The following is a 21190-nucleotide window of genomic DNA, read 5'->3' on the forward strand; positions in this document are numbered from 1 at the left end:
TTAGCAGAAGCTAGTTATTTTTGTTATATTTCTACAACAACACTGCAAGGATTACCCTCAGAAGGCCTTTGTTTATTATCGTGGAGCCATATGGATTTATTTTGTGAAGGAAGGATGCAAATATTTTTGGACTTGAAAGAGTGGACCCCATAACTTTACATTTGATTAACTGAAAGATCTAAAACATTTTCTAAAATAACTGAAAATGTGTTAGTCTGAAAAATGATGGACATATGCATCTTGGACGGCTTGGAGGTGAGTAATTCATGGGTTTAATATCATTTTTGGCCCAACTATCTCTTTAATTGTATAAAATTGTCAAGCCTATCTAATCGGTAAAGCTGGTTCTGTGATTAGTAGTAAATTGCCATAATCTGAAAACAGGTGAAGCACCGTTAACTACATGCCGTAGTTCACTGACAAGCTAGCACATATAGCATTCATTATCACATAAATTTACATTAAAGTTTTATTGAAAATGAATGCATGATTTGTCATTTTCAGAGTTCACCAGACTTCTCTGTGTTATTTCCTGACCATGCCGAAAAGCTATTTGAAACTTGGGCATTGCATTTTCCAGACAGAATCCTGCACTTCCCAGCCAAGAACCAGGAGCATCAACAAATCACCTCCAGGTACACTTGGGAATACAATAGTTGTTTGCTGTGTATTATGACAATAAAGTTACTAATTTAACCTAAACATTTATCTCTACAGAACCCCATGATGATATTCCAACTCCTGTCTACAAAAGTGGGAAGAAAATCTTAAGTCTATGTAAGTAATGGAAGTATTGCACACTTTGCTTTGCAAGCATTTAACCTAAAACATTTAATATTTTGTTTGTGAACTAGCAAGAAGACATGTTTACAAGTACGAATAGAGTTAAAACTCGGACAAGAAAAATTGTCTTTCACTCGCACATCCAAAACATTAACTTTAGGGACAAACGTTAATGTCCAGCCTTCTATTCATTACATAATATATGCTAATAAAGTGTTGGCTATATTAAGTAATAAGGGCAAGTATGCAGTTTGTTGCAAAATCAAAAAAATCGGGCTTACTGCCAGGTAAAGTGACGTGGCAGAATCTGAAATTACTGTGAATCTGAGTTATTGGCATGAACAAAGAGTATATTTTAAGGTTATTGAAAAAAACAGAAATTTATACATTTCATTACAATTAAACTAGATACTACATTTGTGTGTATGAAATATAAATTGTTTGGTTTTGTATAATAATGCTGCATCATGCATTTAGCGTCTTTGCCTGCATTCTAACAAGTGTTTGTCTGTTTTCAACAGGTTGGGACCAACATGGTTGCATTCTTCTGAGAGGCTGATGTGACAAAACCATTCCCATTTGTCCTTGGATTGGAAGATGGCGATCTCTGCCATCAAGCCTTCGTTGTTTTTGACAGACAGTCACTCCAGCAATACACCCTCCTTGGTGATGTTGACATGTTTTAAACTTTTTTTTTATGTTTTGGACATGAATTTTACTAAGCAGTGCACATCAGTGTGGGTGTTTTTGAAGACTGTTGTTTACAAACTCCCAAGAACGGAATCCCTTTCTATAAGAAGTCTGTGTAGTTATTTGTCATGCTAAGGTGATAACTCATGTTGATCATATATTGACTGTTTGTGCAACTTTGTGTTGATCTTATGTGTTACATTAACCATTTCTTATTACACGGTTCTCTAAAATGCTAGATTCTGATTGGCCAGTCGTGACATTCTACTACTGCTCAAAACTAAAAACTCCAATGCTGCAAATCATTTTGGCAGGTACAGTTTTATATTACACAAAAATTAAATATCAATGTCTATTAATTACATATCCGACATTAAATTTATAAATGATTAAATGTGTTCGTGACCTTTGTCCTGAAGAAACTGTTGGGGCTTTTTTCTGTGATGACATGCTGCCAATACATTATCCCTTACTTGTACAACTTTTTACTTGATCTAATTGTAATGTTAACTGGGTATCTGTCATTTTAGATTGTGAGATATAATACTAATATATTTTTTTATTTATATTTAATATATAAACGTATGTATGTTTATTAAAAAGTGAAAATGCTTAATGGAAATAATTAAATAACTAAATGGTTGAATGAAATGAGACATTTTAAATGTAAACTAAAGTTTTGCTGTCTAATACAGAATAAAGAGATGTGATTTTAAGTAATTTTTATAGATTATAGATACAGATTTCTGTATAATACAATTAATAAATATTAAACTTTTATAATTTTCTGGATCGGTTATAATTTCTTTTCAATAATAAATTACTAATAATAATAAAGAACCTTTAATGGTTCTAAATAGAACCATCTAACTTTGATTCAAAGAACCATTTGGGGTTCATTTTAATGAACCCATTAAAGTGGTTCTATGTTGAACCATTTGGGGGTTCCATATATGAAGCGGGTGATAGAACCATTTCTGGTCCGATATAGAACCATTTTTTTTAAGAGTGTAGTGATGATCATTTTAATTATAATGAGAGATCAATGTCCCATTTGCAAGAAAAGGTTTGATTCAGATATTTTTTAATGAATGCTGGTCAAACATCTAATCTCCTGCCCAGCTTTGAAATGAAAATCTATTAACTCAGTATTTGGTAAGAGTATATACACTACATGGACGAAAGTATTTGTACGTCCCCTTCTAATGATCAGGTTTGATTACTTAAGTCACTTCTATATGCACAACTCATAATGCTACAGCGTATAATCATATTTTAGAGAAATTGGACAGCAGTTGGACAGGGCCCTTTTTACATTACAATGGCCCTATGTATGACAATGATAACTAATTCAGTAGTGTATGTAAAGTATGTGACTGGTCTGCATGACGCACAGACCAGAACCCAGCAGAACACCTTTGATATGACTTGCTGGCTTTGAGCCAAACACTCATCATCCAAACCCATCGATGACACAGGGGTTCAGTCTTTTCTGAACAGAAGAAGCCCTGAAAAGGAACTGTTGCAACAAAGATGAAAACAAAATTCTTTAAAATACTGGTATAGCATTATTATTTATTTTGATTAGAATTACTGAACTAGATGAACATGTTTATTTATTAACGCCATTCCAGCATCTATATTCAGTGGTTAATCTATACACAAGTTTATCTGTTCACAGACTGAGGGAAGGGCAATTTGACATCTCTAACCTGCATGTTTTTTGGATTGTGGGAGGAAACTGGAGTACCTGGAGTAAAGCCACACTGACACAGGGAGAACATACAAACTCCACACAGAAAGACTTCCTGACCCAGCTGGGGTTCAAACCGACCTTCTTGCTGTGAGTTAACACTGTCAGTCACTGTGCCACCGAACATGTTCGATTGAATTTAATGCTCCTGTAATGCAATCTGTAACTTTATCCTCCCTATCACCATCTCTGTTTGAAACCTACAAAGTAAAACTCCCAGTGTTGAATTAACACTGCTGGGAGTTTATATGGTCCCACTCTACAGAGTGTTGGGCTACGTTTACGCGTACATGGTTATTTTGAAAAACGGAGACATTTACCTTCGTTTGCGCCCTTCGTTTACACGTAAAGATAGATTTCGCCTTTGAAACCCATTCTTTCTAAAAACTCCGGCCAAAGTGGATTTTTTGAAAACCTTCATTTGCACACTTGCATGTATACTGAGACAAACTGATGTTTAGGCGGCGAGCGTCACAGTATGCGCCAGAGCTCGCACTAATGTCAAAAGTGCCACCTATGTTTACATGTGACTGCTACTCTGAACGCTTCCATGATCACATTTATGTTTGAGCAAACTCGTTTCGTGTATTTGTATTTGCAAATACAGCTGCTCCATTATGTCGAGGAGCAGAGACAAGTGCTCGGACGTCAGCAATTTTACACGTGTTCGACTTCATATGGCGCTGCAAGAACCGACAGGTGGATGATGTCAACGTACCACGAGATGAGAAATCACATGTAGAGGTCTAATTTCGAATCGCTTTCGCGGTACTTTGACGTCATCGGACACCTACTGACATGTGTGCACGATATTATTTTTGAAACTGGATAGGTTGAAATGTCCGTTTATGAAAATAGCCGCCCACGTGTAAACGTAACCTTAAAGTAACACTGAAGCAGTGTTAAAGTTAACAAGATAATGAAGTTATGAATTAGTCATTAATGGTGAACACCTGCTGGTTCATTCCATGTCATCAACTTCATTTTAGAATTGTTCCTGTAAATTTTTATTTTGTTAACTCTTTTTCTGGAGAAAGTAACACCTTATTATGGTGTTTGTATAGGGCAAATTTTTACTTCTCTACATTCTAAAACATAGAATCATACTGTGTACAGAGGGGTATTGCACAAAAGCAAGATAAGGGATTAAGCTGGGATTTTCCAGTTATCCTGGCTGAATTTAGACCTGACTCGGTTGCATGAAGGAAGGCTAAATTAATCTAGATGAAGTTACTATGGAGATTTACTCTTTGCAGCTAGCCTGCTCCAGAGCAGGCTAACAACCAGGCTAAAATTAATCCTAGTGATTAATTCAATTCAAAGAACTTTATTAATCCCAGGGGGACATTGCTTTCATGTTACAATTATAGAAATGAAAAAAAGAAAAGAAATAAAAACATAATTATATGCCCATCAATGATTAAAAAATTAATAGATAAGAAATAAAAAATAATAATAAACTATAACCATATAAAAAAGGGTAAATACTTCAATAGTGAATTGTCCCAGCACTTACAAAGAGGAATTATACAGCCTAATGGCCACAGGTATAAAGGATCTTCTAAAATGCTCAGTAAGCAGTGATCAGTCTCTGACTAAATGTACTTCACTGGTTGGCCAGCACCCTGTGTAGTGCGTGAAAGGGATTGTTTAGAATTGAATTAAGTTTTGACAGTATTACAGAGTCCAGCTCCATACCAAGTACATAGCCAGCCCCTCTAATTAATTTGTCCAGTTTATTTCTGTCTGCCACCTTCATACTAATTCCCCAACAGACCACTGCATAAAAAATGATGCTAAACACCACAGACTCAAAAAACATCCACAGCATGGTATAGCAGACTATATCATTTCAGATTAATCGGCTAGTTCCTCTTTCAATCCTACTAGATATTAATGTGTTTTAGTCACTTCATGGTCCTGCATTAAAATACTAGATATACTGTAATTTATCTAAGTATGCGTACTGTTATTTTAGTTATTATGAAGACTGCTGTCAGGGGTTTGATGAATACATTTAGTAATGCAATTGTTGATATAAGAAATGGCGGATGAAGTTGAAAGGCGGTTTCAATTAAGGACATATGTAGACTAGTATTAAGGCATGAGAAATATCTGACTGAGAGGTACAGATTCTCAGGTGATCTAAGAAATGTCAGTCTAGCACTGAAATCACTTCTACAAGACTGCAAGTAACAGGAACAGATAGTGTTACATTAGGGCAGTAACCGTAAAACAGGCATTATTTTGTGTTACAGCTTTCCCTATTGTCAATGGATGCAGTGGATTGCACCCCTGTGCCAGATATATGACTTTTTTAATGTTAAAATTAGTAAAGACGATACAATATGTCAGCAGACACTACCTTATGTGTAGATTTATTTCTGCAATCAAGTCTCCAGCATGCAAAATGTTCTTAATCTTGATATTCTGAAAGTGATGGATGGTCCAAATTATTATGCACATGCTATTTTTGTTTGTTTTTTTAAATAAAGTCCGTAAATTTACAAATTGTATTTTAATCTCAATAGTTATATGACAGTGTGCATGTTATTCTATTTAAATACATAATTTGACATATTTAAAATGTCAAAAGATACTTTAATACTTAAAAAATATGCAAATTATGCTTTTCCAAATTATTATGCAAAATGCACTTTATCAAAATTTAGTGTGTTAAAATAATCCACAAAACAGATATCTGTCAAATGTGCTGCATGGACACATAATGACAAAAAAACATTAAATAATTTATTTAACACAAGTTACATAATAATATATGAGCATATTTTTGACAAGACTTTAACTCTCCCATTTATTAAACTTGTAAGTCTATAGTTTCTGTCTTTATTTCGCTTGAAGATGCTAGTATTGCATCCCAGAGTTGATGTTTGAATATGAATTATAGTTCTGTCCACCTCACAGATCATTCATATAATGATGCTTCATAGACTCCTGAGACTAAGGTCAGAGGATTCATACTGTACCTTAATTTTTTTCTTATTTCATGCCCATATTTAAATAGTCAGTGTTGCTTTTTTGCAGCATGCTATAGTGTATTGTCCTGCATGAAAGTAAATAAATTTCAGAAGACATGATTCCTTTTTCCCATCTTTTAGGTACCGTACAGTACATATCTTCCAGATGTCATTTTGGCCCCCTCAAGGGACTTACCATCTTACTTCCCAATATTCCAGTCCAAACCAGCCTTGTTTGAACATGATGGCTATTCACCAACAATCCAGAATATACTATTTAGTGTATTATGGCATGTCAATGATAAAACTGTTTGAAAACTTCATGAAGATCACAGTAAATTTAGTAATTTTGGAAGCTTTAGTTTGGGGGTGGGGTTGAAATCCATTTTTATGCACTGAAGGATCCCATATTGAGGGCTTCTTGGTATTACAGAGGAACCAGCATGTTTGCTTCTTAGGAGGTGGCATTTTTATTGTTGCCTTTTCCTAATATTTTGCTTAAAAAAATTCTTCATTTGGTCAAATCCTGTACATAAATCTTAAAATAATTCAATGATTTTGGTTTAGTTCCACCAAATATAAATTGTTATAGGAAATAAATAGCTTTCTTAAGATAATGCACACTTTTTTTGCATCAAATACTGTAGATACACATATTAGTAGTTAAGTGTTTGCAGTTTCATGATGAATTTTTATGAGTTTTATCCATTTTTGCATCAGTGATTCTTTTTTTTTAGTTTACACATTTTATAAACATTAAATTCAAAAGATGAACAAAAAAAGTTAGGGATGTCCTACTGGCTACATGCCTACGGAAAAGAATAGAAATTATGGCTACGTAGAAGTCTAAATTACTAAATCTGGCATATTTACAGTGCATGATGGACTTAAGACAAGTGCCCATTAATGCACACCCTCTCTTAAAAATAAATATCAAGTTGTAACAAATATATCAGACTGTTGGAGTGACAGAGACAGAAAAACAGGACAAAATTATAGAAAACATTATTGCAAAAAAACTATGTAACGAACAGACAGATTCAATATCATAATAAGTGTATGAACCATTTGTGTGGCATATATACAGTATGTTTTGAAGGAGAAACAGTATGTAAGTGTAAGTGATTACAGTCAGAAATGAGCGCCCTCACATGTGTTCCACAAGTCACTGTATCAGTTTGCATTAATCCCAAGTAACATGAAGATGTGCTCCCTGACAACAAAAACATTTATTTTATCTGATTTGCCTGTGGTCAGCTTTATCGACCATGCAACACTAAGCATGAAATACATAAATGTCTTCCCAGGTGAAAAAACTGCACTAAAATAGACTTTATTTAAGTACACTTAGATGTACTATATTATGCTTTAATTTTGTTCTTAATATACAAGAAATAAGTTCACCCAAAAATTAAATTTGTTGTTTATTTACTATTTTTTTCTTCAGTAGAACAATAAAGAAGATATTTTGGAGAAAGCCCAGTGTTCTGTGATTCAAAGCTAATACAAGTCAATGGATCTGCCACTTTGAGAGTTCAAAACGCAGATATTTACAATACAAATGTAATTCATGGTCATGGTGACATTGAACTTAATTTACAACATTATTAGCGTTAATGCAGAGCCTCTGCCAAACAAGAAGTGTGCCTTATGGGCTCCCACTCTATATGTGGCAATGAGAGGCTGGTTTGCCGACTGGTTAAGCATTGTCTCATCCAAAAAAATAAATAAAATGGTGGCCAAGAAAGCAGCTGAAAAATAAAGAAAGTCTAGATTTCACAACTTTTGATTGCATTTCTAGCGAGAAATTAGTATTGTTTTTCGATAAATATTAGATAAGTTGCTATCTGGTGCAAATGTGCTCTCTGTTTAAATTTTAATCATTGTTTTTACTGAGGAAAAAATATTAAGTAAATAAACAGCTTATATTTATTTTTGGGTGAACTTTCCATTTAAGATAAATTTAAGAAGATCTAAAAGTGTACTCAGCTGTGCTATTTAGAGACACCATTTATTTCAATACACCAAAAATCTATTTAAGTATTACTGATATTCACTATAGAGGTGCAATGAATTACTACTGAAATAATACTATACTTCTTATTAGTACACTAGTGTATTACTAGTGCAAGAAACACCAGTGTATGGTATTTAAGTATATTTTTACTCCATTCATGTTTACTTTATTTTTATTTCACTTGACAAATTGAATTAAGCAATTCTCATCAAATTCCTCGGTCATGCCCATTTTCTAACCCAAAGAATTCATTGTTTTGAAAACAACAGTGACTGCATTACAATGAAAGACACTGCAGAATTGCTGAATACAGCACATTAAACCATACCACTAATTTCTGTTTGCTTATGCAGAGCATATGTTTACCTTCATTACCATTCAGGAGCTCTTTCACATCCACTTAATGACATTCAGATGGTCCCTCAGGTATGAAGGCCAGAAGTGCAGTCAGCATAAACCAGTCTCGTGCTGACTGAGGCATTAAACCCCAAGTCGTATAGACTTACCCATATACCATTTGAAAGACAATAGAGGGCCAATTAAAATTTAAGGCATGGGCCACAAGTTGCTCTCATAATTTACTCACCCTCATGCCATCCTAGATCTCCTTTCTTCAGCTGAACACAAATGAATTGTTTTGTAATAAAAAGCTGTCATGCTATCTTCTTATATGGGGGTCAACGTGGCTTACCTTCAAAAAGAAAACATCACAGGGCACCCATTACAGCCTTTTTACAAGATGGAATATAAGTCTCAGGTGTGCCCAGAATGTGTCTGTGAAGTTTCAGCTCAAAATACACAACAGATTATTTATGTCCAAAATGCCCCTATTTGGGTGGGAGCAATTTTTTTTATGTCTGTATCTTTAAATGCAAATGAGCTACAGCTCCTCACTGCCTTACAAACAGACAGTGAGTGCTTTTAGTTCAAATAGATCTGATTAATACAGTCGAAAAACATTATGTAGTGGACAGAGTTCAACTCACTGAAGGTGGAAACTATGTTAAAGCAAGACTGTAAGTGGACAGGGCTTTATCAGTGTGACCTCATATTGGTAAGCGAATCAAACGGCATGTCTAATGAGGCTGCTTTGGTTTAAAGGGAATCAAAAACAAGACGCGGGTGGTATATGTAATCACTTCACTTCTAACTTCTTCCCTACCCCCTCTGATGATTTTGTTTCAGTTTCACCTCAACATTCCTTTGCTAACTTTCTCCCTCCCACCCCTGAATATATCTTTGAATCAATAGAGACGTCCAATCCCCCCACGTGCAATCTGGATCCAGCCCCTACTAATCTACTTAAAAAATGCACCTCTGTTATATCTGGTCCCATATCAAATCTAATCTCACAGTCGCTCAGCTCAGGTTTTGTTCCACAAGAATTAAAAACTGCTTCAGTAACCCCTATTCTAAAGAAACCAAACCTGGACCCCTCTGTATTGACAAATTATAGGCCAATTTCCCATCTCCCATTCCTTTTGAAGCTCCTTGAAAAAGTCGTTGCAGCTCAACTTCACAACTTCTTGTCACAGAATAGCCTTTATGAAACTTTTCAATCTGGTTTTCGCACTCACCATTACTTACCGGAAGGTAGTTATTTTCGTTAATAAAGTTTTTAATATGGATATTTCTACAACAACACCGTGCGGATTACCCTCAGAAGACCTTTGTTTATCATCCTGGAGCCGTTTGGATTTATTTTGTGAAGGATGAACGCACTTTTTTGGACTTGAAGGTCGTGGACCTCGTAACATTACATTTAATCAACTGAAAGATCTAAAACATTTTCTAAAATATCCGAAAATATGTTTGTCTGAAAAAACGATGGACATATGCAACTCGGACAGCTTGGGGGTGAGTAAATCATGGGTTTAATATCATTTTTGGCGCCGAACTATACCTTTAAGGGCGTGGACACTTGATTGACAAGTTAACTGCAACTGCTGTTTCAGCAACCAGCCTCCAAACGTCCCACCTCTTTACCCATTTTCAGTTATCTGCGTGTGATGCACAGTGACGCATGCCAAGATGGCGATGACAGGCTCTGCCAACTGTTGGCTTCAAAAAAGCTCTTCACAAACCTATGGGAGACGTAACGGACATGATGACTTTATTTTGTACAGTCTATGAATACAGCACATTGTTACCTAACTAGCTAGTCACGACTATTTCCCAAAAACATAGCAACTTTGTTGCACATGTGTTGTTGTTGGCAACGTCGACAAAATATGAGCTCTGTGTTTAACAAAAGTTTATGACACTTACCGTACACATTTTGTCCAACACAGATGAACACATTTTTATGAATTTTGTAGTCTTCATATGTTTTTTTATTTCTTGTAAACGTATCTAGTAAATGCAAAGGAAAACATGGAGGGGAAAGACATTATTTTTAATAGTGATAGAAACTACATTTAATTCACTAAATGATCACATGGCATATCTAAGGTAAAAAGTGAAACCCAACAAAACAACAGTTTGCATGAAAATAGTATTAGTTTAAATCATTCACGCTTCCTGACCCTGCTATATATTATACATAAATACACAGATAGCTTCACATTATTACCATCACTAGAGCCCCAAAGTCTATGCCACAAGTTTCCCAGCACGACACATGACGAACAAAATTAAGTATATCTCTACATTTATTAAAACTCAACAATACAGAAATGATTCTTAAGGGATTTCTTCTCATGCACAGATCTGAACTTCAGTTCAGTCATCATAACCCAATGGTTTACTTATAAACTTTAAGTGTTCATACATGTTTGACTTGTACGTTCCCATCCGGTTTCTAAACGTCTTGTTTCTTATTTCTTGTAGCCACCCACATATCCTCTCAGGAAGTCCTCAAATCGTGGAACTGAATCCTCTGCAGCTACCTGATCCTGCTTCTGCTGGCCTGCATCATCTTTTTGCTCCTCACCTGTGCTTTCTGCTCTGCGCAGACGGCAGTTGTAATCGATTTCAGGGTCGCAGTCAGGGTGAGGTTCAACGATGCCATCTTTGGCCGTCTTTGCTGCTTCTATTCCAGCAGATTTCGGAGCTGCAAACTTACCACAGGTGGGGTCATAGGGGTGGCAGTCGGGTACAGAACTGGACCTTAAGTCCTGATTCTCCACCGGGGTGCAGTCTTTATCATAATACACATAACAGTCATAACCTTCTTTGGTCTTGCCACGAATACCCAGTTGGTGGCGGGTTTGATACTGGGGAAGGATTGGAGGGGGTCTCAGAAGTGCGGCAGTTCCACCCATCAAACAGTAAGGATCGTAGCGGGGATCACAGGCCAGATTGAATGGTGATTGTTCTTTTGGAGCAGCTACATTGGCAGGATACAGGTGATACAAACCTGAGGGGGCCCTGGCTACCAGCTTGGACTGGCAGTAGGGGTCTTTGGTAGGATCGCAACCAAGGTTAGCATAAGATGGCAGGGCGCCAAAAGTGGGCGTGTAGCCGAAAGCAGCGCGCAGGTGGTACTGCAAACATTCGGTGTCTGATGGGTTGCAGATACGCAGGAGCTCCTCCCTCTGCTCAGCTGACAGGAAAGGCGCCAGGGCCGGACCGTAGTAGTATTGACCTGGATGAGTTTTCAATGCCAGGGGGAGAAGGGGGCTCAGGATTGGAGCTGGGATCTTTGCTGGGGCTGAAGATTCTTCCTCTGCAACTTTTGGTCTAGCAGCATACATGCAGTAGGGGTCGAGGTAGGGGTTGCACACCGTCAATGCAGCTTGCTTCATGGGTAAAGGCATCACTAACTTAGCTTTGGGTTTGCTGGTAAGCTCTGCAATGCAGTCGGGATCATCGGAGTTGGCACAGGCTTTGTAAATTTCGCTCAGGTGAGTGAGGTAATGGTTGTAGGAACGACCCTCTTCTACTCTGTGCTTATTCTGCAGGTAGGCGACGTACATGCGGTCCATGCCCTCGATCTGTGGAGATGATCACGGCGATAAACAAGACACATGTGTGAGAGTGTGTATTTTTTATTATTTTTTATTTTAAATATCTTAACACTGAAATTTATTTTAATTTGGCAACATTTATTTATTATCCCCAAATATTGTTTATTTATTAAGGGAAATAATCCAGTTTAATATAATTTATTCAATTACGTTAAACCAACAAAGGTCATTGCTAAGGATTATCATGACAACAATTAGGTTGCCATTTTTTATAGCATTAAACTACATTACGCAACATCAAATCAAATTTGCAGTCAGATATTAGTCTTTTTTTCATCCAATCCCTGTTTCTGCTAGTGATGCAACTTACTCCCTCCTGGTTGTTGGTGTCCATATAGTATCTATACCATCCCCAATAATCAGGTTGACTTCTGTAGTAGGCAATGTTCCTCCTGTTGCGGGACAGCTTCTTCAACGGGGATACGCTGTTTGTCGTCTCCTCAGCAGCAGCCTCCATAACTGCACAAGTACAAAAGCAAGACTTCAAGATTTGAAACGATCCCTATTAAAATATCCGACTCTGTTATACAGTATGATGCAGCCTTTAACTCTTTCCCTGTCATTCACGAGTTATCTTGTCAATTAAGAGAAAATATTTGCATAAAAAAATTATGTTCATGATGAATTTTTATGTTCATCTGCAATACCGTGACTATCCACTAGATGGCTACATACTCAATTTATGGAAAAACTAAAGCCAAAAACGTTATTTACAAATTTTTAACTTTGTATATGTTTTGATAATCGTTCTGAATCTGATCTCTAACAAAATTCCTTTACAAAAATGCAATTATTTCAGTTTTTTGCTAAAAAAAATTAATTTTTAAAGAAGAATACCCATATTTAAGAGTTTATACGCAGAGAAAAAATACAGATAGGATGAAAGTTTTTTTCCCATCTTGTTTGTTTGTTAATTGTTTGTTTGAAAATTTCATTTGATATATTTTTATGTTTATATATTTTTAGAAGAAAATTTTCCTGGAAGGCATCTTCAAACTTTAAAAAAATGGCTGGTGGTGAATGAGTTAAAATGCTTCTCTGGATTGTGATGGTGACACCTCACTCTTTTTTTAGCATAATAAATTATCTCTTAAAGTTGGGGGGGGTAATGGTATGGGAGTTATTAACACAGATAAATAGATATTTCTGGGTCGAACTCACTCCTTTTTCCTACAAGTTTCGAAAAGTTTTTTTCAAAATGGTTAACTGTTACGTATCATGGACCCCTTATTCCTTTTATAGGCACTTCTGAACGCTGATCATTAGCATTATTCCTTCAAGTATATATCAAGATTCAATGGCGTGACGAAAGAAGTGTGTTTTTAGAAGTGAGGAAAAGAAAACCTTATTCAGCTTTCTTAACCCTGACTTAAGACAACAACGGATGCAGTTTGTTTTTTTTCTGGACAGCAAGGTAATTGCGAATTGGTTTATATTTGTTACCTGCATTTCAGAAACGATTGCTTTATAAACAAGGCCCAGTTTGACGCCGGATTTGCCAATCGTTTACAATTAAATGATGGAGCAGCCCCAACGTTAAAAAAAAACATTCAGGAGTCGGAACCACAGGCTGTAAGTAAATCAGAATATAATCTCAAGTGTTTCGTAAAAAAACTGAAAGGCTATTCTGTCTTTTATAAATCTGACAACACAAAAGACTATTTGGACATACTGTGTGAAGGATGATATACTAGGTAAGATTAACATGAGACTGGCAGCAACTGTATTAAGTGAGCTTTAAATTACATGTGTACCTGTAAATTGGCTAGGTTTTGATCAATAGATTTAATGCTTTGAACTTTTAACTTTTTATTAGATGACATTCATATGATATTGGTGATATTGATATAATTACATCAAAAAGTCAAACTTACCCTTCTTTTCTTCATGATGTCCTACCGGCCCAGCACTCAGAAATTCTGTGTTAGACAAAAGTAATAAAACAAATGTTACAAAATTGTTATCAATCAAAAGCCCCACACGGCACAAATTGAAGTAAATGCCAAGCTGCTCCAGTAACGCGTCTCTGTGAGTGCACAGCAGGCGTATTTCCTGTCGAAGGAGGTGCTTCATTCTGCAGATTACAGTCTCATCTCTTTTGAGAGCGCTAATGCTTTAAAATGGGTCTTAAATTTCCGGGACCCCCTGCAAGTATACAAGTACCTGTTAAACTACAAAGAGATCGGGTAAGTAGCCTATAGCTGCTATACTATAATTATCACCATGCTGGGGGAAAAAATGAAGGATGTTAAATGTTCTGCACGTGCAAGATTATTGGCACACATCTGCACCTGCAGTGGGTCTCTTTAGATGTTTATAGATCAAGGAAAATGTCCAGCTTGTAAGGTCTGTGCTTCTGTTTTTTTCATGGAAAAGACTTCACTGGCTGAGATATCACTTCACAAACAGGTTCATAAAAACTTTTTTTTGAAAGAACAATGACATTTATATAAAGAACCCAACTCACGTACTTGACAAGCAGCAAATTGTAGTCCTATTGTTGTCTAGTTGTTTTTTCTTTGATATACACTTTCAGAATGTACAAAAGCTGCTGGGATGGTACCCTTTTAAAAAGTTCCTTACGTCAACCATTTGGGTACAGATACAATACAATATGTACCTTTTAGGTAATAAAATGCGCCTGTTAATGTATTTACAAAAGTGTACTTTTTGAATCTGTACCCCCTGATAGTTTTATTTCTGATAGTGAAGTAATGTTTCTTTTGCGCCATTGAACACAATTATAGGCCTATTTTGTGTGTAAACAGTCACTTTTGGCCAAAAACAAACATCTCATTTAAAAATACTCAAAAATTTCTGTTAAAGTGAACAGGGTCGCTGAATCTTGCCTGAAACAAAAAAGTGCAAGCAGACTGTGCCACCAGTTTTAAGTGTTACATTTCTGCTATTGGCATTTCAATGTTAAAATGGTACACCTATGCATCCATGGAAATGATCTAAACATAAAAAGCCACATCGTCTACACATAGAGCTAAAATTAAACACAAAACTTTTTAAGAAATATTATTATATACAACAGAACACAGTTTTAAAGAACACATTTTTAGAGTTGTTTTTATTGTAATGTTCTTAGTTTTCATCATTATTGATGCCTACCTGGCATTAGGACAGTTGTGAAAGCAATTCCACAGATCATAATGGAGAATGAAAGCCTGGCCATTGTTGTTCTGTTATTGTCTCCTGAAAACAAAAATATTCATTAAATCTATAGAGTCACAAGAGAGTGCTCAGTATCAGGACAATTAACAAAATTCAGATGACCAAATATAAAGTGGTTGTATATTTTGGGTTTTCAATTTAGCAAACACTTTTATCCAAACCATCTGCATTCATGGTATATAAGTGTTTCCATGTGAATTAAACCCATGACCTTTGAACTGCTTCTGCTAATCTAATGCTTGACCAAGTGAGCTAATGTACAGGATCACCTTTTCAATTGATAATTCTTATATTATTATATTCCCAAATTTAGAAAGGTTGTAGGTTATAAACATATAGCTATGTGTTTTGCCACTTCTTAACCATTGTAACATTTCATATTTGTTGTAACATACAGGCCTACTATTTTCTTATATTGTAACATTATGCAAAAGTGAAATACATAAATATGTCCTCATTTGGCAAGATATGACGTGTATGACAGTTCACCTGAGAAATAAAACTTTCAGTAAATGTTTATAATTTTAGTATAGTTTTATAATTTAGTAGTTCTGATCAAGTCATTAATTTAGGCCTTAACTTGACAATTATAATCATCAAAAGAGAATCATGTCATGAGCTCTTACCTGTTTCAGGAGAAAGTTTTGGAGATGGTAATAAATTGCCACCAGGCTCGGTTGGGGTGTACTCAACTCTCTACCCTTCCTCTGCACTCCCCTTCAAACCCTTTGAGGTGCTGCTGAGGAGTGCGACAGTTTTAAGGACCTCCATAATCATTAGGAACTTAAAGACACGCCATGTGTCAGGGGTTTGCTGTTACCCTTATTGGGATTGGCTCTCACTAAAATCAGCTCATCGACCAATGAGAGTCCTGTAATTAGGAAGAAAACAGCAAGATCCAACTTGGTAGAAGGAGCCGGAGGGATGCCAAAAAATATTGAGGAAATACCCCTTTTTACTGTTTGATAAATGGGGTGCCACGTCCACCACAAGCATCTCATAAATCTGAGCACTTTATGTACTCTGGCATATAAATAATACTGTGCTGAGATCACAATTTTATTACCAGTTTATTCATATCTTGAATATTGCAGGTAGGCAAAAATATAAATAAATAGTCAATTAAAAATAGCAAATCATTGTTTTTACTAAATTCACTAGCACTGAACACTAAATTTAGGCATTAATTTAACAGAAACTTATACCCAAAGATTAGTAAACAATTAAGCGATTTATCATATATAGGCAGGTAGTTATACAACAATTGCTTATTATACTAAGTTACAAGTTTTCATTATTCCAAAGCGTTTCTGTTGAGAAAGAGTTAGTAATTTTATAAGATAGTATGTGTGTCTGCAGTCAATATCAATTTGTCAAGTATTTTTTGGAAGAGATGAGTTTTTAGTTGTTTTTTGAATGTTGCAAGAGATGTGGCTGACCGGACTCCTATAGAAAAGATCATTCTATATATATACTAGCACAACAACACAGTATGAACTGAAAAATAAAACCCTGCTGTAAAAATAACCAACAAGCAGAATCCTGTCAGCAGCTTTTGTAAGGTGTTATCTTGCCGTTTCTGCACTCTCCAAAGATTCCTCAAGAAAGCAGAAATACTGTCTGCCATGTTGCAAACTGACATCAACTGATGGCCAGAGGCTAACAGGACATTATAAAACATCAGGGTTGGGTCAACAATCTGATTTACTTCTTTTATTGCCCTAACGTGATGGTTATAGATGATGGCTTGTCATATATCATTCCAGGTTTCTTACTGCACAAATATTTGATTGCAAGCTGAATCCTTATATTAGCAGGGTCAATTTCTCAGATGTGACATACATTCATTCAACTCATGTTTAATGTATAGATTTAAAGGTATTTTATGTCATTATATATACACTGATATTCATTCATCTGTCATGATAATGGGGTGGTTGGATCAGCACATCCACTCTTACATATATAATTAAACATCTGACTGACTGCAAACAGGTGTTTCACACAGCACATAAACCTACAATCCAACCTGGAAGCAGCTGAAAACACGAACACGATATGGCCTCATAATTTTAACTTATGTGGGTAGGAATGTCAGTTTCTCTTAGAATTTTGGTACACCTGGCGCCAGAAAAGGTTTTAAAAATTACTTTGGAAATAGTCACAGTTTGAGACATATCTTGTTCATATCATTCTCTAAAAGATTCCTAAAAGGTTATTTTGGGAATCAAAAATGGCTATTTTATGACATCATAGATTTAGATTCAAAGGATTATTCCATTGTCAAAAAAAAAAAATAATAATCCAGATAATTTACTCATCACCATGTCATCCAAAATGTTGATGTCTTTCTTTGTTCAGTCGAGAAGAAATTATGTTTTTTAAGAAAAACATTCCAGGATTTTTCAAATTTTAATAGACCCCAACACGTAACAGTTTTAATGCAGTTTAAAATTGCAGTTTCAAAGGACTCTAAATGATCTCAATGAGGCATATGGGTCTTATCTAGGAAAACGATTGCCATTTTTGACAAGAAAAATAAAAAATATGCACTTTTAACCACAACTTCTCGTCTATCTCCGGCTGTGTGATGTGCCAGCACGTTATTGCATGACATAGAAAGGTCACATGTTCCATATATGAAACGCACATTTGCAGACCATTTTAAACAATAAATTGACACAAAGACATTAATTAATATCATTCGACATACAACAACATTGGAACGGTCTTCTTTCTGCACACTTGTAAACACTGGGGCGTAGTTTCGCATACATCATCCGTGACCTCTTATGTGAGGTCGCTCTGGCGCATCACAGGACCGGAGATAGATGAGAAGTTGTGGTTTAAAAGTGCATATTTTGTATTTTTCCTGTCGAAAATGTTTCGCAAGATAAGACCCTTATGCCTCTTTTGGGAGTCCTTTGAAACTCCATTGAAACTGTGATATTAAACTGCATTAAAACTGTTAAAGGACAATTTCAGTATTTTACACTTAAAGCCCTGTTTTCAGATTGTTTGTGATGAAATAGAACGGTTTTGACTGAAATTTGGACATATGCGGCTGCCCCGAGAATTTTCGGGTGTTTGTTTTTCACTTCCCACCTCTACAATGGGTGTATAGGTGCACTGGACCAATCCTTCCTAAAATGCATTAAACTTTCGTTAACAAAGACGTGAAACTCACCGAGTGGTCAGGGGTGTTCACTGATACTCACACAAAAATCGCTGCAAAAGATGCTTTCCAACAGCTGTTTTAGCATTCGTTGTTAACTTGTGGACCTATTTTTCCAAACGCCTCACACCCGTACATTCTTCCGTTGAGAGCTTGAATAATAAACACTCCTGCCCAGTTGGTGGCGCTAATCCGCCTTTGCCAATTGCAAGAATAGAAACAATGTTCCCGGCGCGGAGTAATACCGTACCTCACAGCACATCTAATACAAGTCAATGGAGTTGGACAAAAACTACGATTAAACCTGTTGGAAAGCGTCTTTTGCAGCGATTTTTGTGTGAGCGTATCAGTGAACACCCCTGACCACCCGGTGAGTTTCACGTCTTTGTAAACGAAAGTTTAATGCATTTTAGGAAAGATTGTTCCAGTGCACCTGTATAGCCATTATAGAGGTGGGAGGTGATACAAGAAACACCTGAAAATTCTCGGGCCAGCATCATATGTCCAAATTTAATTCAAAACCGTTCAAAACCGTATTTCATCATAAACAATCTGAAAACAGGACTTTAAGTGTAAAATACCGAACTTATCCTTTAAGTGATGGGGTCCATTAAAATGAGAATAATCTTGGAATGTTTTCCTCAAAAAACATAATTTCTTCTCGACTGAACAAAGAAAGACATCAACATTTTGGATGACATGGTGGTGAGTAAATTATCTGGATTTTAGATTTTTAAGAAAATAGACTAATCCTGTAAAAGTGAACAGGAAGCAAATTTAAGATTACAGGAGTTGTTCTATAAAACCTAAGATCTCGAAATGTTCTCCATTTATTTTATTTGGTGTCAGTAAAAAAATGATCCCATACCGCAATAAACATGTTGTTTTGAATAAAACTAAATACATTTTGTAGAAAGTAAAATTTAAATCTATTTTTTAATAAGAAAATATATTCAGTTTGAACCTTTTTTTAAGTTATGTTTACAGGTTTGTAACATAAACATAAAGTTTTTCTTCCAATGTGACATGAATATATTTACTTGGATTGAAATGGCCAAAATATAGTCAACATTTGAAGTGTATCAAAAAAGTTCATCAAAGTTGTCCTAAGACAAGAACGGGTATTTTTCAAAATGTAACTTTTATAAAAGGTTTTGATCCACTTCCAATGTTGACTAGTATATTTTGGTGAAAATACAATATTGTAAACTTTAATTTTTAGCTGAGGAAAGACATTTTTTGTATGTTGAAAAATATTTGACATTATAGTTTTTGCTGTATGGAACATTTTAAAGAGATCATCTCATTTAACGTTTTTTTTTCTACTATACTTTCCACATTTTACAGTTTAATTGTTGCTATATTTCACAAACTTTACAAGTGGGTTTTTGTTGTAAAGTTTGTGGCAGGAAGGTCAAGGTGATAAAACTCACAGGAGTTCAATCTGCTTGCATGTCTAGTTTGCAAGACTAACATTTTATTACTACGCATCTACAATTCAGAAAAGCATTGGAAAATGACTATATTTCTGCCTCTCATACCAACAACACAACAGTTTGTAAACGACATAGAAAACTCTTAAAAAATGTAGGCTTGTTTACATGTTTCTGAAAGCTGCTTGTAATGTGGTTACAGACAAATACAATGCCATGACATCATGTAACTGACAAGTCTTTAAGCTAGACGGGACAAGGAACTGATACTTTCATTACATTGTTTAATCCTAATTGATTATGAAGTAAAAAATGGGATATTTTATTATCTATGAAGTACTTCTGTCTACAATGTTTCAACTGGTAGAGCATTGTGAATGGCATCTCAATGGAACACAAAATGTACACCATAAGTTGCTTTGGATAAAAGTGTCTGCCAAATGCATAAAATACCATTTAAATGTATAGGAAACATGAATAAACTGTATCGAGTCATAAAACATCAATGTATACATGTGCACAATGACTTTGATGTTCACTGAACACACTATATCAAGTTATCTTTAATTTTGAAATATTTTGGAGCTGTCTATCTGATAAAGTTTGTTTTAACAAAAAAAAAGGAAAGGACTTTTACTTGCCTTCCAGTGCAGGAAACTTTTTCTCTTTGAATATACTGTAATATCCATGAGGGACTTTTTGGCTTTTTTGATTTTGTTTTGGCCCAAAGACATATGTCCCATAACATAAAGAACTTAAAGAACTCATAAAGAAATGCTGCCATAGTAAAAACACCTCATGCTGGGGCTAAACCTCTACAGGACCACCAGAATTAGTTTGTAATTGTTTCAGTATGTTCTACCTTTAAAGTGACATTCTCTATATTTCTTTAATGATAAAATAACATAAAATGTACACCAAAACATTGTAATCATTCAATTAATTTAGCATTTAAACAATTAAAATGTATTTTAATGTGATACATTTATATGTTCAGTTAGCTTGTGAGATTAGGTGTGTATAAACCTCACTTTAAATTTCACATTGTAAGTTACTTTTTGTAAAAATGTCCTGCAATCTCAGAAAAAGGTAAAAGAAGGTAAAAAAGCTGTCACTGGGGTGGTACTTAGAGGTACTGCCGAGGTTGAAGTGCTGCAAACTAAGTGCTCTTCCGCCATACAATATAGTTCTCATTTTTATCCGGTTAAAAAAT

General features: G+C 35.5%; 1 protein-coding gene and 1 long non-coding RNA gene across 2 annotated transcripts; one reads left to right on the forward strand and one right to left on the reverse strand.

Annotated features, from left to right (window-relative positions):
* Positions 1 to 472: 472 nt before the first annotated feature.
* LOC135764755 (uncharacterized) lies at positions 473 to 1779 on the forward strand. Its single transcript, XR_010540264.2, has 3 exons — positions 473 to 635; positions 718 to 777; positions 1305 to 1779. It is a non-coding gene; the product is annotated as an uncharacterized lncRNA (long non-coding RNA).
* A 9026-nt stretch (positions 1780 to 10805) lies between these two features.
* Positions 10806 to 15382, reverse strand: and2 (actinodin2). The gene is made up of 4 exons (XM_065275442.1): positions 15307 to 15382; positions 14064 to 14108; positions 12500 to 12648; positions 10806 to 12156 (listed from the first exon to the last, which is right to left on the reverse strand). Exons 1-4 carry the CDS (start codon positions 15368 to 15370, stop codon positions 11038 to 11040), a joined length of 1377 nt encoding a protein of 458 aa, XP_065131514.1. The 5' UTR covers positions 15371 to 15382; the 3' UTR covers positions 10806 to 11037.
* Positions 15383 to 21190: the final 5808 nt, after the last annotated feature.

The sequence above is a fragment of the Paramisgurnus dabryanus genome, chromosome 6 (assembly GCF_030506205.2).
Source record: "Paramisgurnus dabryanus chromosome 6, PD_genome_1.1, whole genome shotgun sequence".
Lineage (NCBI taxonomy): Eukaryota > Metazoa > Chordata > Actinopteri > Cypriniformes > Cobitidae > Paramisgurnus > Paramisgurnus dabryanus.

Excerpts from the sequence above, each read along its gene's own strand:
- and2 (XM_065275442.1), bottom strand. The coding sequence starts at position 15,370 with ATGGCCAGGCTTTCATTCTCCATTATGATCTGTGGAATTGCTTTCACA. Across the intron at positions 14,109-15,306 it reads CACAACTGTCCTAATGCCAG|AATTTCTGAGTGCTGGGCCG; the intron begins GTAGGCATCAAT and ends TGTCTAACACAG. Across the intron at positions 12,157-12,499 it reads ACACCAACAACCAGGAGGGA|ATCGAGGGCATGGACCGCAT; the intron begins GTAAGTTGCATC and ends TCATCTCCACAG.